Source organism: Halichoeres trimaculatus, unplaced genomic scaffold, assembly GCF_033239565.1.
Source record: "Halichoeres trimaculatus isolate MK-OKI-2021-1 unplaced genomic scaffold, fHalTri1.1 fHalTri1_scaffold_14, whole genome shotgun sequence".
Taxonomy (NCBI): domain Eukaryota; kingdom Metazoa; phylum Chordata; class Actinopteri; order Labriformes; family Labridae; genus Halichoeres; species Halichoeres trimaculatus.
The window spans coordinates 13,437,277-13,461,869 of NW_027437192.1; the positions used below are offsets into that span (position 1 = coordinate 13,437,277).

General features: G+C 41.9%; 1 protein-coding gene across 1 annotated transcript in view; it reads right to left on the reverse strand.

The window, feature by feature from the left end:
* Positions 1–228: 228 nt before the first annotated feature.
* The window catches only part of pard6gb (par-6 family cell polarity regulator gamma b), a 39,512-nt gene continuing 15,147 nt past the window's right edge, over positions 229–24,593 (reverse strand). Inside the window, exon 3 of the mRNA XM_074686051.1 lies at positions 229–1,783. Coding sequence (XP_074542152.1) covers positions 699–1,783 — 1,085 coding nt within the window. The 3' untranslated portion in view covers positions 229–698. The remainder of the gene's footprint in view (positions 1,784–24,593) is intronic.

A 24,593-nucleotide genomic window follows, 5' to 3' on the forward strand; every position in this document is an offset into this window, starting at 1 on the left:
TTTTTAAATCTATAAAACTGTACACTTTTGAAACAAGGAAACTTTTGGCTGAAATGGTAAAGTGAAGGTGGAAAAAAGGAACCTGAAATGTTTGATAACCTCACTAACCGAATGAAGAATCTTAAGCAAAGATAAAGTCAAACCAAACATCAAGTTTCTATTTTGCCAAATTGTGAGAATAATTTATTGGAACAGATACAAGGATTTGATCACAATCATCAAATGCATAAAAGAACTATTAAAAAATCATACTCTACACAGCATTTATCTGGATATAAGAAATATAGATTTACTCTTTAAAAACATCCACACACAACCCCCAGTTGGTCCCAGAAATAAGAATGAAAAGGATCTTAATAAAAGTGGTCACTAAGAAAAGATATCAGGCTGTAGGCACATTCAGATCTCTAACATACAGTGGACTCTCCTAAAAACAGTTTGTTCTGATGCTTGGTACAAACATACATACAAATCTTTTCATTTAAGACAAAGACAGCTTCTGAAATACAGGAAATATACACAATACATTTTCCTTGATTCCTGGTTTGTAACTTTCCATCATCAGTTATCTCATAAAAACAAAGAGTTACAAAATGTGTTTCTTAAAAAACAGTCACGCTCATTTTGTCCGGCCTGGTGTTCCAGTTTTAGTCTCTGAGCAGTGGGGATGTCTCTGTCAGTCTGTGTGTTTTTAACTTTTATAGGGTGATGACGGTGCCATCCTCCTCCACTCCCCCCCTGGGCAGAGCAAGGCTATGTCGTGGGTCTGTTTTCATGGAGCTGAGGATTTTGTGCAGGCTGCCGTTGCTGTGGCGGAGTGCCGGGTTACTGCTGTGATGCGGTGGCTGTATGTGGTGATGACGCTGCTGCTGCTGCTGCTGGGTCTGTGGGTGATGAAGGCTCAGGTCTCTGTGGAGCTGGTAGCTGAGGCTGCTGTGTTGGTGGTGGTGGTGGTGGTGGGACCCTCCGTTGAGGCTGGACTGGGAGTGGAAGGAGGCGGTGGAGACCACAGATGATGGACGTGTAGGGGGGCTAGGAGGTGCTGCTGGAGTTTGAGCTGTTGATGGCGCCTGCTGGTGTGTGCGGGACGCAGTGGATGCCAGGGAAGCGTTGGACCTTTGAGATGGCCGCTTGAGGCTGCTCTCAATCACGATATCTGTCTCTTCATCGCTCTCGAGGTCGTCTTGGTAGGCTTGTGCTCCAAGAGATGTGACACCTGCTGTGGCAACAGACAAACTCGGGAAACCAGTTGAGCCGCTACTATCAGAAGACTGTCCTGAGCTCCCAGAAATCCTGCTGCTGCGGACGACATTATTCCTCTGGTTGACTGGCTTCACTGTCACAATCAGGTTATGGCTGTTGGCAATCATCATATCAGTCACCTGATCTAAAGACTTTCCAGTGACCTCAATGCCGTTAACCTCCAACACTTCATCGTTAACCGCCAGCAGACCTGTGCTCTCAGCCAACCCTCCGGGCACCAGTCGGGATATGAAGATACCAGGGACTTTCTCCAGCCCGTGTGGGGTCACTCTAACACTGGTTCCATCCCGGATGTAGAAACCCAAAGGTTTGTCCGAGCCGTGGCGATACAGGCGAACTCGACGGTGAGATTCCGGCAGGATGTCCACGTCGATGATGGAGGAGACAGGTCTGAAGTCCTGTGGCATGCCGATGCGAATGTGTGGCCGCTTCCTGTTGACATCATTGTTGCGCAGTGCGACCACAGCCTTCTTCTTTCGGGTGATGGTGTTGGTGCCAAAGTTGGCGTAGTCAACTTCTTCTGCAAAATAAGAGACAGAGAAAGAGAGAGTTACTGGATGTTTTCTGAATGTGCAGACAACACATGGTGAGATACTCTCTCCTCCATGTGGACTTTGTCCCTGAATGTTCAAAGCAACAGAGAAAAAAAGAACAACTGCATTCTTAAAGACGCAAAAACACAGACAGAAAGGGAGAGGAGGATTTGAAGGTTAAAACAAACTGCTTTTTCACCTCTAAACTAAAATACCTTTATGTGAATGAGAGCGGTCTTTGCATACATCTTTAAATCAAACCACCTGCCCTACAAACTCAAAACCCCTTTGTTTAAACTACGTGCAGATGTTCTTAGAAAATAACTTTCCTGTAAAAGACCAGCTAATCATTTCCAAAGATCGTACCTCACATGTGACATATGATAGTTTTATTACTGCAGTCTTTAACAATGCCTAAGTGCATGCTAGTTTACTTGTCAATCTAGTGTGCAGCTTAAGCTCTTACAATTAGAAATATGGGAGCGTATCATCTGGATTTAAATACAGTGAGCACGTCTGCAAAAAGTGCTGAGTGCGCAGAGCATTCCTGACTGTACTCAAAGAGGTGACCCGCCCTGCTGCTACCAGCCAGCAGCTGTAGGGATTCCCAGCGTGCATTCTTCTCCAAGATACACATGAGCATACCTGAGCTGCCCTCTGTGCAAACACATTTTAAAGCTAAAGAATACTTGTCATGCTTTTCTTTACAGTGACATCAGCGAGCCTACATACACTGAAGGAAAAATAGGAACGACGAAACCAAAGGACAAGATGAAGTACAGAGTGGAGGTGTCTGTTCAAACAGGATGTTTCCAAATGGAGATTTGTTGCACTCAATAAGACAATGAAAACCTTCACAGAGGACTTAATCATCCACCCATCCACCCACTGACAGAGTGGCTTCTTGGGAACAAATACAGCTGCTGGCGAGCATGAAAAAGTACATGCTATAACAAAATAAAGTTAAACAAAGGGGAGATGACTGAGGCCTTGAAGGAGTGGGATAAGAAATAAACAGTTTGGAAACTCTTAAATGTCACACTGACAGAGTGTGGGAGAGGAATGATAAAGGCAGCGCACCAGGATGAAAAAATAATAACATGGTCGCTCTCTAATCTCTCCCTCTCAGGCAGACAGGAAATCTGGACCCAGCAAAGCCTGATGGGACAGGAAGTGAAGATCCCCAGGCGGGAGGCATCAGCTCCTGCACTTCCATGGCAACAACAATGACTCATCTTTGCCCTGCTGTTCGGGACACCTGCTTTATAAAATTATTATGGGTGAGCTCATTGTAAACTTTGGCTCTGTCTTCAAAGAGCGCCGTGGAAGGAGAGCAAACTGAAACAAATATGGCGTTTCTGAGCTGGGCCAGCTGGCCCGGTCGTCCCGGCGGCCTGCGAGGAGTGTGGACGTCTGCCATGTGTCTCCCTATGCAATGCTGACTCATCATTAATATATGTTTTCTTCCTCCATCTCCTCTTGAGCAGAGTCATGACTGCAGCATTTACCCAGGAATAAAAGGGTCTTAGGGTAAAGTTGGTGTTAGTCCCCCCTGTCAGGGAAAGAAGCTGATTTCTAGGTGTCAGCAGTGACATGGACCACATGCACAAAGGGAATTGATGCAATGGGCAAAAGAATGAAAAATGTATTTGTGAAATACTAGATTGATGTCTCTTGGCACAACATGAATTAATGTTGTCAAGTGTAAGAAATCTTAAGTCAGACCTCTCTGCCAAAAGCATTTACACCGAATGAAGAAATCGCCTGTAAATGCCTCTTATCAACTTCCACTGCTTTAAAATTAGACTTTTTCAGTCTGACATTTACAAGCACAAGCCCCTGCATATCATCAGACTTTAAAGCGCGTGGTATTCTTGGTTTTCTGTGCATGCAGCGGCAGGAGCTGATTTGATTGAATCCAGACGAGGCATTTGCTACAGGGCTGGAATTTCTGCCACAAGTGCAAGTCTCCTCTGATGGGAACCATGTTGGAGAGGATCACTGCAGAGCCTCATTACAGGTCTGCGACACAACAACCTTCTTCATCCACACCCTCACGCCTGCTCTGAAACCAACGCCTCACCACATCACCAGTGTACTAAGTGGGGCAGATGATCTTTTGGTCAGAAATCCACAGGTACAACTATAATTATGCTTTCTGTTTGGAATGTTCCACAGCTGCACTACAAATCCCATAAGAAGCCTGTGCTGGTGTAATTTGTTTCAAGAGACCTACAATTGCAGGAGGCATGGGGTGTGTTTGAATTGTGCTAAGGTGGAGCTGGGGAGGAAAGATGGTAAGACCGTGTATGGATGCAAAGGTGCTACATTCAGGCTGATATCAAATCAAATTTACAGACTCTGCATAGAAATTTGCATTTTTACTTTTTGTCCTGAGCAGTTGGGGGTATGGTACCTTGCTAAAAGGCACCTTGACAGTGCTCAGGAAATTATGCTAACACCTCTCCAGCTACCAGCCCTATCCCCATTCTTGGTCAATGTTGGGACTTGAACCAGCAACTGTCTGGTTACAAACCCAATTCCCTAAGGGCTGAGCTAAAACTGGTTCTACTGGTGGTATAAGCAGTACTGTTTGAAAGTGATGTGACCTTTGGTTGTGAGCGTGAAATGGCCCAAGAGGTAGAACCTGGGCTCAAGACCTTTCAGTCATTGAATGAGGGGTTAACTTAATTTAATGGTTTCTATTTTTTTCAGGCATTCCTGTAGAGTTACTTGGAACATTTTTTTGTAAAAATGCAGAAGCACAACTTCAGAGTGTGGTACAGAGTGAATCCCAAATCTTTTATTTCAGTCAGATTCACTCTTGTCAAAGTAATTGATGCTCACATGCAATATGTTAAGTAAACTGGCTCTTTCCTGTGAGCTTTCTGCCCCTCCACCTGCATCAGTGGAATGTTAAAGCCTGAGGTTGGGAGAGCACACCTCTTCTCTCTGTCACATGCAAACATAAAAAGAAAGCAGGGAGAGCAGCAGCAAAGACGCTGAGGTTACGGAACATAGCAGGCATCGGATAACCCCCGAATTAAATTGCTCTCCCCATCTCGGACTTTGGCATTCCACTGAAGCATGTGGAAGGGTAGGGAGCTCCCAGAACAGGTCAGAATGTAAACAATGACCTGAGTGAGGAAAAATAACTCTTAGCAGGTGTTTGTTGCACCTGAATGTCAATAAAGTCGGGCACCATTTTTGCCTTTGCACTCAAAACATCACAAGTCTTATCCCACAGTAGGGCCAGCAGGTTATAATTGTAACACTGGTATCGGAATAGTATCATTTGACTCCCAAAGCCCAGGTATCAAGACCAGAAAAGTTGGATTGATGCTGGATTCTGAGATTTGTCTTCATGAAAGTGCATGCGTTTGTTGAGCAATCAAAGTCGTAGCACTAAAAGTTTTAAAGATGCATGTCAAACTGTGTTTTTCTAAAAGCTAGAGGATCAGGAATCATTCTGTAAACAGATACAGAGACTGACTCTGTATCCCTGGCTGAGCAGCAAATTAAAGCTAATCAGGAGTCATGAGTTGCCAATTTCAATTAACAAACCCTGAAGTTAATTTATGGTTTGTGAAAGCAGGAATACCTCAGATATAACCTTCAAGTGGGCTTACTAATGTTTTATCAACAAACAATAAGTCAACAACAATTGAAGCAATTGTTAAAATGTTTTTGTTATCAATAAGGAGACATATTTCCTTTTTTATCAAATGGGAATAAACAGAACATCTGTTTTGTTGGGACTCACAGCTTGGAAAGGATCAAGTTTACACTGAGTAGAATATTTGGTAGTAAGGATAAGTCATATGGTTGCTTGAAGTCTCAATATGTATTTCATCCCAAGTACTATGATGCTACCAAAGGGGCACTATGGGATTGCGGTATTTGGAGATGCTAAACAAATTAAGATGTCAAGTCACAGAAGCAGACAGCCGTAGCAAAACTGTGTCTGTCTGTGGCTGACTGGAGCCCTGGGGTTCAATATCCAGGACCAAAGCACTTATTAGACTGAGAAGAGATTTTCCATTGCAGTGTTAGACATTTACTTTTCTGCTACTGTGGGAAAATAAAAGACAGTGGACACATGATATAAAAATGTGTGAGTACAGTAGCAGTTGAGCTTGATGTGACAGCAGTCTGACAAAATGCCTGAAAATGAGCCTGCTCCTTGAATAACAGATTAAAAAAATGTTTTAATCTGGAAAAATCTCTCATTTTTAGTCCTTACACGGTCTTGCCAAAAGCAGGAAACACACAAAACACAATCAGAGATGGAAACGCAAAGCCAAACTTCATGAGCACGTTCTGGCCGATCACACAAAGGTTATAGTAACAACTTCTGACAAACCTAATCCCTGCTGCACTGAAGCATCATGGGTAAGCCGACGTGAACCCTGTTAATCAAAGACTGTCGGGTCGCTGCTGCAGGGCATTTCAGGCTAAACGGCAACTCAGATCAAAGCCTGTTAGAGAAGCTTTGTGCTTCAATTAGCAGGGGCTCAATATTTCCACAACTTTATCTACCATCAAATGTAATTTAGTGATCACAGTATGGTTTATAACAGAACAATTTAAGAGAAACACAAACTGAGAATGCATCGAGAATTCATGCAGGACGCAGCTGTTTGCATTTATCCTTTACTTTAGTTTGTTCAGGACTTAAAGTCGCTGAAACTGAGGCTACTGGGGAAGCGAAATGCTGACAGGGATGGAAAACTACACAGCATACACAAAGGGAGTTACAACTTGGTGCAGGATGTCTTCAAGTATTGCAATCTCACATTCAGTGCTGCACTGTTGAATAAAATAGTTTTAAAAAGCGTTATATTCACAAGCTCAGGGTTGAAGAGGTCAGAGGTGGCTTCTGAATAACTTCTGCTCCCTGCTGTGTGTGGCTGTGTGTGCATGAGTCTGCATGTGTGTGCATGACACTCAAGCAATGTGGTGCTAAATGTAGTCGGAGATGTCTCTGAGCAGGTTGACGAGCTGCAAAATTTCTCAGGACAGGCGTGGTGGGCTTAATCTTTACAGCAGACACACTGTGGTTATTCAAATAAAAGTGATATAGATGTGTTTGTGTAGTATCGCTGCAGCGGAGGAAAAACAGTCTTTGTTCCAGTGAAGCTGACCTCTAGTTAACCAAAGCTGTGAAGAGAAGGCCCTTTAAAGTCCTACTGCCTTTCCACCGTCTCCCATAAAAGACAGGAATCTAAAGAGTTTTATGATCAGCCATTAGGGCCTCTCTGCACACTTGTTCCTGGCAGGTCTTCTTACACTTACCACTGACTCGGCTTGACTGTAAACAGAAGCTGAAGAGACGATGGAAACCAACCAACCACAACAAAGACGCAGATCTGTTTGGACAAAGTGTTTCAAAATCCTTCCCATGTTTTTGTAATTTTACGTGTGAGCAAAACACAACGGACCTGAGGAATCTGTGAGATGTTTTAACATGTTTGCCACTCTGCTGTTCTGAATGACTAGTATGGATTAAAACAAACTGAAACACTTTCTTCTCACGTTCCACAAGCAAACATGCAAGCCCACTTTTGGTTGCTCTCAGCTGCACATAATCACTAAAGTGAGGTCCAGGCGCAGTGTTTGAAGAGGTGTTAGGGGCTGCCTTAACGTGTGATATTTCACACAGGGCTTTGAGAAAGTTGGCACGCTATTATGAGTACTGTTGGTTTACCTATGTTGGCAAAGAAGACATCACAAAAACACAATTAGCTCTTGGAACCAGAGCCAAAACTCATGATAATGTTGCCTGTTTTATTTATTTTTTGCATGTGTTAATACACAGTTCTTGCATTTTACGACACATTACCATGTTAGACTGCATGAATAGAAACCTTGGTGTTTGGTGGGTAGTAATTGGAGGAACATATTTTTTATTTTCAATTTTCATTTTCAAGAAAAGAGACAATCAGCTCACATTAGTCAAAAGTAAAACTAACTATACTAAGCTTTTATTTAATAACTGAATTTTGTAAGAATTAAAAGCCTTGTTATTATGTGTAAGTTAGACTTTCAGTAAAAGTGACAACATCAACACCATGCTAACAGTTTTAGGGGCGGCCTCTCTGGGATGTGACCCCTGGTGATGGTATTTTTACCCAGTGACACGACCTGCTCTTTAGCAGCACAGCTCAAGAACTTACGAAGCTCCCTGACCATGAAAACAACTTTCAGTGACATTTAGACACACATGGAATTAAAGAAAAGGCAAGATTGTTATGGTTACAACAAGCCTGGATTTGTCCTTGAACATAGAAAACGAATGTAAACACCAGGACAAGTTTTGGAAATATAAACTTAGCAGAAAGTTCCAGAAAGGTCATGAAAATGTGTTACACAAATACCTTTATGTTAACGATGGGATAACCAGTGTGTCACTTTGGGGTAGGCATGTTCGGTTGACAACATTTTTAAAAACATAAACCATGGTTATCAGTTTAACAAGTTGATATAATTTTATTATTGTACAGCCTGAAATGCATATGTTGTGTCTGAGCTGTAGCGCAGCCGCCTACCACTGGTCAGAGCTGTTGCTCCTGTTGAAAACGATGACTATGATCCAGTTCTTGGTGCATTTTGATTTAGAAAATTGAGATTATGTTGTATTAAGATTGATGGATGATGCTGCTAGCTCCAAGAACCTGAGTTCAGCTGTTAAATAAGTTGTGCTACATTTTTACTTTGTTTTGATTTTTTCAACCTTCAGATGAGTCAGCTAGCTGGAATCTAAAGTTCTGTTTGAACAACTATTTATTGAGTCGCTTCAGAACATCCCTTGTGTCAACATTCCTTTAACTGAGCGTAGCGTTAGTTAAAGCAGGTCATGGAGTTCTGCCCACAGTTCATCAGCTGCTCTCAATCCAAGCTGACATCTCATCTGATTCTACCTACACCTGCAACTGGAAGATGGCATGATGTGTTTCATTTAAACTGCTGGCCTCCCGCTTTTTCTGCAAACTGCATGTAACCCACCTCCACCTGAGCTGCTCCTTCACAATGTGTCTGATCTTAGCAGTGTCATATGCATTGTCACTGATGCTCGCTCTGTTCTTTTCTATAAACAGGGTCTTTCCTGTTGCTCTCCCTGCCTTGGGTTTTCATGTTTACACATGAAAGAGAGGGGAGGTATGCTCTCCCCACCTTACACTTTGACATGTCCTGTGGGCACATGGAGGGACAGGGAGCTCCCAAAACACGAGACGAGAATGTTTCTGACTGAAATACATTTTGGTTTGTTTCAGCCTACACAGCTTATACCTAGAGATAGACCAATATGGATTTTTCTGGGCCGATACGATACTGATTATTTGTAGTCAAGGAGGCGATAACCGATATTTAAAGCCGATATTAATTTGCAGTCAAAGTGAAAATATTGGTGTCAAAATTTTGAATAATAAACGCCAACACTTAACTGCATTAAAATGCCTTAAAGGATACGTTTTTTAAACAGCTCCCAGGCTTAGCAGCATGTTTTATAAAGTTAAATGAAAACTTAAAAAAAAAATAGCTTAAGTTTTCTACAGTACATAAAGTTTTCCAAAATTTCAATGTAACTGCAATAACTGTTATAACTGCACTGCTGATTGGATCTTTCCCAAGCCATGGCTCTGCTTGTAACCAGTCAGACGGTACTGTGGGTGGGACAGTGGGACAGTGTTGCATTAGAGCTGCAACAAAGCAGTTTTAAATTTGTTCTTTTTTTAATCAGTTGTTGGTTTAAAAAAAAAGGCTGATGCTGATATGCTTCAAAATGCCAAACATCGGCCCTAATAATCTGTCCGGCCCATAATCGGTCTATCCCTACTTATAACAAAAATCAGACAGATAGCTTTTCCCATCCAAGTGTCACTAAGAAAGCAAAATGTCTTAGATTATCAAAATAAGAGTATTTAAACCAAGATTTTTTTATTTTAAAAAGACAGTCAGAACTTTGGACATGATGGTGAGGACATATTCATCAGTTCACTACTGTGTGCTAAAACTACAGCCCATGACCTCTGGCCTGTTGCTCTGTCTACTGGCAGCCACAGTCCATCTATGTTAGTGACATTCCTGCACCCCGACAACCCCCCAGCCCCCATCACGGTTCTCAGCCGAGCATGACAAAGTGCTTAGTGACAGCAGAGACCATAATCACTGCAGAGAGCAAGGGATGAGGCACACACACAGAGAATGGTGAATAGTGCTCGACCCTGCTGCCTTTTGCATTAGGTCACTGGATGCTGTGGCAGTGGGCTCCATTCCTGGGCCCCACAGACACACAGACAGACACACACACACACACACACACACACACACACACAGACAAACACACACACACACACACACACACGTTCACACAGCTGGAAGCCCCTCACTTTCTAAACCAACAGGAATATGGCAGAAAGTAGAACGAGATGAAACAGCACATGACAGAGTACAGCCACGCAGGATGAAGCCAGACAGCCCAGTACAATGCTGTACAGTAAGCGTGTACATCCACTGAACATTTCCCTTTTCTCACATTTGCAGTTTTGGGCCAGTTTGCATTAGAAAAGGCTTAATTTAATGGAGCGCAGAGGGGTTTTGTGTTGCTTTCTCCTCATTGCATGGCTTATAAAAACTTGGTTTTCATGTCTTTTGTGGTTTCACACAACACATCCAAGAACAGAAAACCAGCTGAATAGCAAATTTCTCCTTTCCACTCCCATGTAAATAAACTGAACACTAAAAACAGGCCAAACAGGCATTTTTCCTTTAAAGTTTAAGCCTCCAGGACAACTTCTGCATTAGTACGCCTTAAAAGTGCACATGGAGCCCTTCCAAAGGGACGTACACACATGAATGTAAGGAATGAACCAAAACAATCAGTATTCTTGGACGTCGCTTCGCGTTCCCAGTGGAGACAGCCGGAAAGTCTATCTGTGTGTTTAGGGGCTGACTGCTGCCAAGACGTTCAGCTAACACTAACATGGAAAGAAAAAGAATTCAGGCAGAATAAAGACGAACATTTCCTTTTTTTTCCAACATGCTAACATATTTCACATTCCTGCAGGGGTGGTTAAGGCAGGGCCTGGGTGGAAATTTGGAGCGGCTTGATACACCGACCTGGTTATTTTCGACAGCTGCACTGAAGGTTTGGGTGAACACGTGCTGGAAGTTTTTCTGATCATATGCATGGTGTGTTAGCCTGGGTGCATTTAAAGGAATACAATAAGTCCATTTAACAAGTAAAATATACGAAAACAACAAGTTGTATCTTAAAAGTAGCTCAAAGGAAGTGCTTGGGATTTTGTATTAAAATCTACTGCAATAGATAAGGGGTAGAACAAAATTTCTGGGGCATAACTAAGTTTTTTTTGTTCCTATATTTAACATAAACATGTAAATTTGATGTACACACACCACTGTTTGCCTGTCATCACAAAAACTATGTTTTCATTTAAGGGCCTGAGTCCATCAATGCTTTCCTTCGTAGTAACTATGATGCTTGTGTTTTAAACAAACTACTGTTTATTGTTGACAAAGCTGAGAAGCCCCGCCCCCTTTTTGATTGTGAATGTTCAGTGTTGGAGAAGTGACATTAATGAGCATGGTTGGTTTCTAGAGCTTCAGATTCACCAGATATGTCAACAGTCTGACTCCGCCCTGTTGCGTGTTGACTGTGTTTGTCAACTCACGCCAGCTGTGCGTTCTGTCGGGCAAACTGCATAACTGACAGACAGCTCGAGTCGCAAAACCAAGAAGTTCCCACGCTTCCCACTCCATTGATAAGACTCTCTTCATTCATGTTGGGCTGTAAAACCTCAAACCTGTTGACTCCTGGTCTGGCTCCACTTATTATGTCTGTTTATAGTCAAGCTAAATATGGACTTATTTTGATATGGTCTATTTTATTTTTAGGTAGCAACTTCCTGTCCCGCACTATCCTTCCTACGCTGAATTTATGCGTCACAGCTCTGCGTCTGTCAAAAATAGGATGGCTGTGTATTACCTGCAACTTGCTGGACCAGCCATGCAGATGGACTGCTACGGAGCAGATTCAGAGTAAGTTGACACATTCAGTTGAATGGAAACCCATCTGATTCGTTGCCGGACCATAGATGCATCTGGTGTATTTCAGCCGTAAAGTTAAATCATTTCAAAGGTGAAGGCAGTAAGAAAAAAACAAGCAAGAAACAACTGAGGCTAATGATACTTGCTGCACTAAAACCATGTGTTGGTACTGATAACATACTTATTTTACTTACACAAAGTTTTCATTTCCTATAGTTCTTTATACTTGTTTTCAGAACAAAACTGGTTGTGCCGTGTCGTTTTGGTGTTGTACATTGTTGTATATTGACGTAATGCAACATGCCACCTCAAAATTCCCATCCCCATATTTGACCAAGTCATATGAAATACTTTTCTTTATCTACTTAAACTTCCTCCTGGACACTATTTTACTCATAATTCAAAGAATTATCTTCACTTATAAACCAAAGCATTTCAAATCAGTTTAAACTTCTTCAACCTGCTTGATATAAATATAAAATAAGAGCCTTATGTCTTGACTTGCTTTGATAAGTTATGAGGTTTTAAAGAACCATGAGTATGCACATGCTGTCACTGGATAACAGGAGAGACTAAAAAAGACCTGGGATTAGAAACATCAAATGAAAATCAGGTGAGACTCAGATAAAACTGGTCTGCAGGAGACCGAGGGGAAAATACAAAAACGTCCACATGCATCCTAATGCTGGGCGGCACTTTGCACGCACCCCTCCATTCCTCCCCTCTCTGCACTCCTTTCAGCAGCAGCAGCTACAGCAGCACACACAGGGGCCGCGCTGCACATCTGGGACAAGTTAAATGGAGCTGCCTTGTCTGCTCTGCATTGGCTCGCTGGGCCTGTGTGGTTGGGTGGGGCTGGGAGGGAAGGAGTCACAGGTTTAATATTCACGGCAGGTATCACCCACCCCTATTACCCAGACTCAGATACACACACGTACAGCCTTTCACATGAACAGCAGCTTTATTAAGAGACACACAGATGTTTGGCCTGATCACAGAGGTTTAGACCAAGAGAGGTATTTAAAGTGGAGGGAGTGGAAGAGTGTGGGTGCACACGCAGGGAGATTAACCTGTTTGAGTGTGTGTGTGTGTGTGTGTGTGTGTGTGTGTGTGTGTGTGTGTGTATGGGGGGTGGGTTGATGGTTAGCAGAGCAAGGGAGGGGGAACATCAAAGAGGGAGGTGGAGGAGAGCGAAGGAGTCAATAGGTCCTACATTCCTACAACCTCTGAGAAGGAACAAGCTCCACTCCATCAAGAGTTCCTAAAAACAACCTCTCTGAGGTTGACCAACCTTTATCATTTCTCCCTTCCTTTCTCTTATGTGTAACCAACTTCTGCTTCTACTTTAAAGCAGCTGCCTTTCTGCTGATCATATGCATGTTCCCAACCAAGAAAACACATGGTGTTGATATAAGCTGCACAGTCTCCGCTGCCATCTGGCCCTCAGGTACCTGAGCTGCCTTCACTGCCATGTGAAGATAAAATATGTCTGATGGAAATCTCAAAGGTTTGGTTGGAGAACATACAGAGCAATCCAAAAAAAAAAAGTTTTATTTCAAAGATGAGTAAAAAAAGACCACAAAAGTTTTGCAACCATATAACAACTGATGGGGAAAAAAAAGGGAGTCGAGCAAAGGAGGTATCATGGGAAATAAAATCTGGCAGTGCTGTAGTGACACCAGTCACAGCAGCAGCAGACCTGGACTTGTGTCTCTGCCACCTGTCTGGCCTTCTGTTTTTGAGAGTCAGCGCGTGTGTGAGAGAGAGTAAGAGAGAGGGAAAAGGGCACCAGAATGACCCTGAAGACGTTTATTTACAATTACCTGTCTTTCCTTATATACAATTACCATCCCACTTAGAAAAACAATACAGCAACACCGTTTATACCATTCAATCAATTCCTCTCACCAACCCAACACACAAACTTGGCAACCTCCATCCTTTTCTACCATAAATTCATGTTTAATGAGGCTCAAGCTGGAGGAACAAATGCTCCTTATTGGAGTAGCTCCACTCTGCTTAATGAAGAGAGCTCTGTTTATGAGTCCTGAGTGAATATTAATTCATGTGTGCTCACTTCAGGACTGAGCAAAGGGGAATATGGCTCATTTGGCTTGTGACGGCTTACTGAGAGAGTTTTATTGTTAAGAAAATGAAGAAACTGGTGTTGAAATGAGAGATGTAATTTAAACAGCTGAAAACAGGATTAGTTAAATACCACAAACAGTGGCTTTAAAGCTTCCAAAAAACCCATGAGTAAAGTGAATTAAGTGTTTGCTGTTATGTTTGGTTTAATTAAAAAACATCAAGATGCTGTCTGTGTATTTTGACAGCACAGCTGTTACATATTGAAAGGAAAAAGTGCAGTTGCAACATCATGCGGACAGAGTAAAAATGGTGCCTTAGTGTATGTTGTAAATATTTTGAGGGGAGGAAAAAAGTCCTAAAGTTTTAACACATCAAAATTGAGAGCTACAGAAAGTTAACCAAAGAAAACTTGAAGCTAAAGCTACAACATTTAATTGTACAACTCTGTATTGTACAAGAATGGCACCAGCTAACGGTGTATTTTGAACAGTATCCTGAATTGCTGTGACTCTTTAGACGTCTCCCTACCTGTCCTGTAAGTTTAGCTGTCTCCACACTTTCACAGTCAGTGACACATATTCAACCACGGTCACACAGACTTCTGATGTTAGTCCAGTGAGAATACTTAACCTGACGACTTGGTTAAGGCGGGTACACACTACAGGATAATCGGGCTGATTTTTGTCCCAATCTTCCCCCTGCGATCAAAGCCAGCCAAGGCCCAATTGTCGGATGACATCATGCGTGATTTTCCTGTGGTGAAGGGTGTGTTAAGACTGATTTTTTCTGGTCAGAGCGATTCAGTGATTGCAGATAATGAACATGATTAATATTTGTGACAAAAAATCCTGTAGTGTGCGGAGCGCTTCAAGAGGAGCCGAACAGGTACAGCGTGTAATGTCACGTGTACCGGAGCAAAGCTAATAAGACGCGAGCTGACTGACCAAAATGGAAGTAAGAAATCTATCTGTAATACTTAAAATGACTTGACTCACCTCCAGATCCCCGTCGCCTCCACAACCTTTTCCATAATCCTTTTTCTTTGTGTGTGTGTTTATTTATTTATTTTTTAAATTCTAGAGTCCGAAATCAACCATCCTTGTTTTTTCCCATTCGTCCGTCAAGTTTGTTTACGCTGAAGTCACGTTTTACTACACGAGATTTGGAATATTGAGCGTGAGGAAGCTGAAGCTCTGCCGAAGGATCTGTTAGTGTGTGGTGTCCTCGGAGTTCACACCACACACTGTAAGATCAGGAGAGAGAAATCTTGTGCGATCTGTCTTTTCTTATCATCAAGTGTGTGGTCTCTAAACGTGTGGAGTTTTGGAGAATCCTGTAATGTGTACCAGCCTTAAAGACATAGAAAAGACATAGGTGCATATACAGGAGTGCTGTGGTTCAGAGTAAAACTAAGAAAACCCCCTAAAACTAAACCGTTGCCTATCTTGTCCTCTGTTATGCCAAAAACTACACTTTTTGCAGTGCAACTAAGAAAAAAGGGCATTTGTTTGAGTCACTTTGTTTCAAAATAAGACCAGATAAGACAACTGTCAGGTCAAGTAAAAATGGATGCAAGGCTATTTGTACTCCAAATCCTAAACACAGGAAACTCAAAATCACACTTTAAGAGAGCAACCAAGAATCTTGATCTTTCAACAACCAATGTCAAAACATGAGTAAATATTTTATTAACTGATGTGAAAGCACTGAAATTCACATGAAGTATTTTTTAGAGGATTTAATAAAATTTCGACCATGCCTGATCTGAGCACACTTTGTACAGTTAGGCCTTGGTTGGGTGTAAACCTGAGCTGAACTCAGTGAGACCTATTTTGAAACCTTCATCCTCCTCAATCTCTTCCTACTGACCCGAACTGATCTGAACTGAAGTCACTTTCTAATCTTTTATCAGCTGGAGGTGGCAAACAAAAAGTAGACTAGGAGGATTACTGCATATTTGGTTTCACACACACACACACACATACTCAGGACAAGACATTAAATGGCCGTGCAGGTAGACATGAAAAAGGACTAACTTCAAGTTTCATGTGTTGTGAATTGCCAAAAAATTAAATCAAGATTGTTCATTTCACAGAAGACTCCTTGTTAAGTCGGCCTCCCACCAGCCTGCAGATAAAGTGATCCTTTGTTATGAAGCTGCCTTTGGAGACATTCATCTCATTCACACAGAGGGCAGGAAAAACAATCCAACCAGATACAGCACAGCGTGGAGCAGCCAGAGAAAATGTTGAATAGAGTTTTTTTAATCCTTATTTAAACAGCCAAAAATAGTTACACGCCTGCACACACACACAACATTTAAAAAAAGCTCTGGCGGTCAAGTGCGCACACGTTGTTATTAAAAAAATAACGGGATATTTTGGGCTGTGTGTCAGCCTCTTGCCCATTTTAATTTCAACAGCTCTTAGTCCTTCAAAATCCTGGTTTGTGCGTTCTTCTCTGAGTTTGAGCTCTCTTACTGACCTCTACTCAGTCATGCACAAGAGGTCAGAGAAAAACCCCTTCCTGGCCTCCAGGTGAGGCCGTTTGTGACTCGGTTAATGCTCCACAGGCTTGGACAGGCCTTGGCCTCATCCTCCCCTGCACCTGAAAACACCGACACTCTCCTTTACACAACCACACAGCATAACACAACACTTCCTGAGTGTGTGGTGACACACATCCTCACCTCTTCCTGCTCCTGCTTTGCTCCAATGACTCCATTTGTACTGTTTCATCTTGTCTCTTCAGCCAAATCACTCCCCTAGCTTCCATCTTACACACACACACACGCACAGAGTGTCAAAACTGTCAGTGGGAGTGTTTCCACATGAGCTGTCAGTGCTCATTGTTTCAGCGAGTCTCTAGGACACAATTCATATCAGGGTAGGAGTGAGGGCTCATTCCTCCCCTCCTCCATTCCTTTCCTTCCTCTCCCGAGTTGAACTGCTGAGCTGGCCTGATTCAACCATCAACTCGCAGCCTACATGTCTGCAGAGGAGGAGGGGGAGTTGATGGTGGGATGCTTGGGTGAAAAAAGGGGCACAATCTTCACTCAGGAGCTTATTGAGTTAATTTATAACAGAACAAGATGATGGGTTAAAGAAGAAAGAGACAAAAAGCCTGGAAAAGTTTGGTTACACAAGCCCAATTACTCGCTTTGTTAGGGAGAAAAAACAACACACGCTCAAGGTGGAAACAGAACGTCTTACACCATAAATCAGCTATAAAGTAATTGCATCTTTAAAATCTTACTTTGATGTTAAATCTGGTTTAAAATGGCTTGGCCAGCTCTGCTGATTTGCAATAGCCAATCACAAACACTTTTGTCTGCACATTAGCCAATCAAATTGCTCCTGAGTAAGTTAAGGCTCAACAATTGTCAGACTGTGTGAGAGGCATGACAGCTTGTCTCATTGTTTTAGCCTCATGACCTATATATGGCTTTACACACTCGAGCACATGCGCACAAGCCTGGCGATGTTCACACTACATTAGAAAAGGGAATAATGCACAAGCAGATGAATTATCTCCAAAAACAGGATATAAGTAAGGCTTAGTGGAGTTTGATTTTTCATTCTTACTGCCAGCTACTGCCATGTAAAAACTCAACTCAACTTTATTTTAAAAGCACTTTAAAATAATCTCAGCTGAAACAGAGTGCTGTACATAAAAGTAGTGCAGGAATAAATAACTAAAAAATAAAACAAATAAATCATTGCAGGTAGTAAAATAATTGTTACATTGTAGTAAAAATGATTTAAAACAATGAAACAATTAATAAAATAAATGTCTCAAAAGAGCCGCCCTCTTAATTCTCCTTCAACAGTGACTAAATGACCTCTAATTCTTCAACTGAGGTCTTGCCTCATGGGAAAACCAGAAGAGTAAACAACCCTACACTGCAAAAACTTAAACCTATCAAGTGTTTTTGTCCTTTTTTCAGTAAAAAAAAAAAGTATTTTTATACTTAATGGGCCACCTGACAGATGATACACCTGACCAGTCCAGAAAAAAAAAAACGTGTTTCAAGTTATTTAAAGTAGGAATGCACTGATCTGATCCTGATATTGAGTATCGGCGCTGATCCAGCCCTGCAAAGCTGGATCGGGTATCAGTGGGAAAGGATCGGTCCAAACCTGACACTAAGGCTAAACTATGATTTAGTCTACAAGGTATAAAATTTTACAATAAAATAGTCATTTCTGTACATTTAAAACATTTTTTAAATCAAATTTCTGTTAAACATTTTAACACTTACAGTTAAAAAAAATAACTTCAGTAATTCCATGCGTATTCATTTTTGTCTTTTACTCAAAACATTACCACTCTTATCCCACAGTGGAGCATGCAGGTTATTATTTTACACTGGTATCAAGATCAGGATCAGTATTGGTCGATACCCAAAATCCAGGCATCGACCAATACTGATCCTGATCTGATACCAGTGTATCGGAGAAGTATTGATATCATGAGAAGAAAAGCTGAATCAGTGCATCCCTAATTTAAAGACAAAAATGAGGTCTAAATTGCCTGACAAGTGAAAAAGTCTACCAGTGGGTTGAGAGAAATGTGCTAGTATTAAGACATTATTCTAATTTTGACAAGCACATTTTTCCTACCCCACTGGCGGATTTTTTTTACTTGTTTCGGGCAATTTAAACTTCATTTTTGTTTTTATACAACCTGAAATAAGATATTTTTCTGGACTGGTCAGGTAAAAGGTGCTCATATTAAGTCTAAACAGACTTTTTTACTTCAAACAAGAGAAAAACACTTGATAAGATTTCAGTTTTTTTGCAGTGTAAGGATGGTGAACTAACTCTCTGAAAGTGGGTCAGCCAACTTAATGTAAAAATGCACTGCAGCATTGAAATGTAAAGCATAATGTGCCTTTCTCCATGCTACACACATGACCACTTTCCAGTGTGAAAATGCATCTGACCGTGTTACCATACAAGAGAATTTACACAGAACCCAGGATTTCATGCTGAGTGGAAATGGTTCGGTGGATGGTTTCAGCCTCGTTAAACTTCAGACCAGGATGTTGAGATGGGAAAAACAATGACATCACAGAATCTGACTGAGCACACGTGATTGGTTTTAAGAGATGAGTGTGTCTGTGTGTAAACATTTTGCAAGATATACAATTACAACGAGCATCAGCACAATAAACTCCTCTTATTTTGAAGCCTAGTCAGGGTTTGGTTTGGGGCTGACTGACTGTTTATATACCAAACTTGGGGCTAGCACTAGCAGTTTGCACGTGTCTAATTTTGTACCCAAGATCCTGTTAAGTTAAAGTGAGCTGGGTGTATCTGGAGAAAACCCTGCCAGTGGGGAGTGTGTTTGCTGTGGTTGAGCTGCCGTGAAGCAGGCCCTCCTTTGTAATTACGGACTCCCAAAATAAACCTTTGCAGAGGCTGATGTTGTGCTAGCTATCATGCACTTGACAACTTGCTTGGGGCAAAAAGTTGGCTCTAAGTCCAGAATCTTAAGTGGATGTAACACTGTTTAAAGATCTTTTTAATTATCATCAAGGTGGGGCATTCACAGAAAACATACAGGATTTTTTTAAAGCTGCTAACGAATTTTAAAGTATATGCCAGATGAAAGCTTCAAAAATGATTTTTATCAAATGATGAATCTTCTTCCTGATAGCTCACTGTATCTGTATGTGTGAATCTGAGCTAGTTTTACAGCCTGACACACATTGCATGCCTGGCCTTGTCCTACAGTAGAGCTGTAATTAAGGAGGAACTGCAGTAAGCAGACTCACAGCGAGCTGTCTCTGCACAAACCAGCAACTCCTCCCTCCAAAACCCACTAACATCCATCCAGCGTGCATATTCCCCCACTCTGCCTAACCCCAAATCTTCACCCTCTTCCCTCACTTCACTCATGGCTCCGATCTAAACTTGGTCTGGGAATTTTCCGCTGCATGCTCTTATTCAGTTGGTCTCAGAGTTGTCTCTGTCCTGTCTGAGAAATCCATCCCTACATTCTCAGTGCGTTTCAGGAAACACCTTCTGTTGAAAATTTAAAGTTGACGAAGAAACAGGAACGTTGAACCGAATTATGAGACAGTTCAATGATACGAGGATAAACTACAAGTCCACACAAGATGTTAAGTTGTCTGGGAGGCAGTTGTGAGTGCTGTCTCTTTCCATGCTTGATGAACCAGGCATAAACATTCTCTTTAGACTTTGATACACTGTTTAAGCTTATCACAAAAGCAGCATACAAGCTCTCTCAAAGCCATCTTTGTAAAAGTAATGAGCTAGAGAAAGTTCTTAAACACATAAAGCGATCCTTCAGCTAAATGTGAGATAGCGCAAGTACACCACAGAGATCAATGCTGAAGCTGTGATCTACATAATGAAACAAAGTGGAGAGCTGTGACACCTTTAGATCTAATCCATATCATCGCAAAAGTGCTTGTCTTTGGGGGGGGGAGCGGCAAGTCCAAGTCTACTTCGTCATGGCTTTAATGAGTTACAATGAAACAAAAATATTGAAGTAATAAGATATCAAACCATATCATGGAAATTAATATTACGCTGGATAATAAATTCTTTGTGTTTAGTTATTCTGTTATCACTGCTATTTCTCTACATCTTTGCCCATTTCTGACTTTTTGACAGTATTCATAAGCAATAAGCTACTTACACAGATTCACCCAAATAAAACAACTTGAAATGTTTCCCAACACATGATATGTTTGCATTAACAGTAGAGAGGCATCCTCTCTCTGATCACATGCAGTGTATCTATAAAGCCCTGTTCCCACCTAGCTGTCCAGTTTGGATCAGTACAGTTAGGTATGAGTTGGATTCATAAAACCTAATCCTGGTTGTGTTTCCACAACCACAGTCTTCTTTGTGATTTCCATGTGGCCTTTTTGTTTCAAAGCGCAATCAAGCTTTGTTTCAGAAAAGGAAAGACACAGCCACGGTCACACAGGAAGTGACGATTCTTTTGACCAATCAACAGACTGCAGTGTTGAAGCTCCACCTTCAGAGGAAAGATCAACTTGATCTGGGACCCCAACAGAAGGGTCCCCAAAAGTGGGATGGTATGGTTCAGTTATTTGGGGATCTGTCCCGAGAAACGCCGTCAGTGGAAACTCCTAAAAATGTGTGCTGTACAGAGACGAACTGAACTGAACCGCTTGGTGGAAACAAGGCTAAACCGGGGGATACACAGGCTCAGGAGACAGTAAGATAATATCACCTGTAGAACCTAAGGGACTCAGTAGTTTCTTTACCATCATAAGTGTACATTTTGATTAAAAAAGGGAGGTACAGCAAAATTTGTGAGTCTTGGAGAAATCAGGAAGTTTAAAATTTTAAAAAAGTCAAAAGAAACTTGAAAAGAAAACACTAAAAATGTGTACAAGTATGAGAAGGGAATATCCCGCCATATGTCCACAAGCAACAAAATCGAACTAACACCTTAAAAATATCCATTACTGTCAAGTCTTGGTTCCATTTTTTTCTTTTTTTCAAGTTCAAAAACAAACCAAGTCTGCTATTTTCTCTTTTTTTAGATATGTCTGTGTCGACTTTTCAAGTCTGGAGACAAATACCAATACTTGGCTTTGGTATCTTCCAAAACTGATACTGATCTAATCTATTTGAAATTCTCAATTCAAACCTGCTGGTGTTAAACACAGAAGGGCAAAAAGATTAGATACACAGATCTGTCCTTAGGATCACAGATAACAGATACTTTTACTGATACAAGGGTTATTTTCGCTAGGCTAGGCTAGGCTAACAAGCTACTGGTCACTAGGTCAAAATAAGTGGTATACCTTGGCAAAACAATGCAAAGTTGTTTTTTTTCTTCAAATAAATGTTGAAAAATTAAAGGAAGAAGTTACTTTACAAAGTTCAATGCTGCAGTTATTAGTTAAACATAAATAATCCAAATATTAACAAGAAAATCAAAGAACTTCACCAGGCAAAGTTCAGAATGGAATTTTTTGCATTAGATATAAACTCTAAGTATTGGAGGTCTAATCCCCTGGAAATATTCCATAAGTTACGTCTCATCTAACGTATAAAGATCTGATAACTACCAAATAAAACCCTTCCCCTCCTCTTCTTCTTCCGACAACACAAAAACAACCACAAAGAACAAGGAACACATTCCCTCGCACAGTTGGAAATTCAAAGTCAAACATGTCACAGGATCTCATTCCACTTTCAAGCCATAAACCAATGGAACGAAAAAAAGGCACGGAAGTATTTCAAGCTTGTTCTGTCCCTTTGAAGGCTCACGCAGCTGAGGAGTGGCTGTGGCGGTGGCTATGGCTGAGGAAGTTGTTTGTTTGTCCCTGAAGGACCAGCTCTATCCATCACATCCAGCGGTCAACTTCCAGAGCAAGTTATTTTGATGCAGGATGAGGTCAATTTCAGCTCAGCCACTGAGTTTTTGAGAAAGAGAGCAGTCATAACAGAAAGCGTATCGGAGTGTGATGGCATTTATGGATTGAGAGCAGATGTGTATAACCAACATGGAAAACTGCAAATCAAACACATCCGAGAGGAAATTTGCTCGTCAAAACACTGGAGAGAACTTTTGCAGTTTTGTTAAAAGATAAACTTTCTACAAACCAAAAGCAGAACTTTGTTGATTCGGTTTGAGAGTTTTAAAACAAAACCTTGAAATCCTCGTTTGAAAAAAACAGAAGAGGTGGGGGGGCAGAGAGATGATAGAAGGAGCAGTCATCCAGAGACACTCTGGTTCTATAATGTCTGGAAACTTCATTGTGAGGGAGCGAGGAGGGGGGGACTTGGTTCAAAGAGAGGTCGTAAACCAAAATGAAAGCAGGGACTTAGGAAACACAAACACAATATAGTTCTGCCAAACAACAGCCTCTTACAAGTTTAATTAAAACCCCTCCTACGCCTCAGCACTAGGGAGGACGGTTGAGTTTGTGCATCCTGTGATTTGTGATGCATCCAAACACGTGCAGCCTAAGAGCAATCAAGCGCACCTTGGACCAAACTTCAGTCATGCAGTTATCCTTCAATTACTTACCTCACAAACCCTTTCTTAAAATAGATTTAGTGAAACTGAGTGTGCAAACTTAGATCTCACTGCGTATTTAGAGCCTGAATGTGCTTGTTTGTCCCTTTTAGAGCCAGCATGACATTATTTACAACATCATCCATGCTGGTTTGCAGCAGCTTCACAGTCACAGGCACAAAGAGACGCAGCGCCCCATCCGATATGGCTGTTTCACTCCTGACAGGCACCAGGCATCTCCATCACTCTTTAACTGCGGCTGGCATTGTCTGCAGACACGCAGGGAAAAGGCCACACACAGGTTTTATTGAGAAGCCCACACACACCAACTTAAAAAGAGTTTTATGGCAAAGACACTTTTTCCCAGCAGAGATGGGGATTTATTTTTACTCACACGTGGGCTCACAGCAAGCAGGGAAATTTCCAACGCTGACCAGCCCTTGAACACCTGACTTGCCAGAGAGGAGCTGCTTTTTCCCATGCCACTGCCCTCTGAATGTGACCCAGATGTGCCATCAAAGCGTCTGTCTTTAGCTCACAAAAGGCTCTAATAAAACACTTTTCTGTCTTAAACACATGACTTTTGCTTGTGCCATTTCTGCTCAAACAGGCTTTCCCCTTTCCCCAAGAAAATCCCTGATTTCTTCTGGCTCAGATTGCAACAAGTGAGCACAAAGAAGCCAGACCACAGGATGGAGGTGGACCTAACCTGCTCTCCTTCTCTCCCTCCTCCCCTCAGCCTGTCTGTCTTTCTTACTGTCAGGGCTGACTCCCCACTGTCTGCAGTGGTTTTCTCCCCCGTTGGCCTTGACAATTGAGTCATATAATGCGAAGAGAACAAGGATCGGTCTAAGCAGCTACCTAAAATAGCATTCTTGAAAGTGGATGAGTCGGTTGCACTTTCACCACCGAGCCTGGGAAAGGAGAGGAATCTTTATAGGGTGGAGACGTAAGAAAGAAAACAAAGAGTGAGGGGAAATAAACAGAGATGACAGCTGCTGTCTTCTTCTCTTTTAAGAAGCAGTAGGCTGAGTGTAGGCCTGTTGTTCATGAGTGGTCCCTTTCACTTCAGTCAGAGCTGCCTGAGGCCGCACTCTGCTTCTGGGTCCTGAGACCAGACCTCACTCAAACCTTCTTTAAATGACTCTGATGTTGTGTAAAGACAGGCACAAAGCACACTAAGGCAGTGCCTCTGCAAAACACGACCAAAATAGATCTGCTGGAATGAGGAAAAGGATGCTTTCGGCTTTTGATTGTATGCCTGGCATGCAAGTTTATAATCCAGCAAACAGCACACAAGGCATGAATGAGCAAAGCAGAAAAAGCTGCACAAGCACACGAATTAGTCCTAAATCATGTGCACTAATCAAGAGATCTATTCTAATCCACTCCCTGAGGACTAAATCAGCTTTGTGAGGTCTGACTGGGATAAAGAAGCCGACGCTAATTACCGAGGTGGCTCTTCCTTTTTTCCACTGGGATCAAAAGCTGAGGGGTCAAAGCTCTAACCTACAGCTACCATGACTGAGCACTGGCATGTTGACACATCTGCTGCACAATCCCAGCTAGTGATCGGGGCATGTGGACAAAAATACACACATATACACA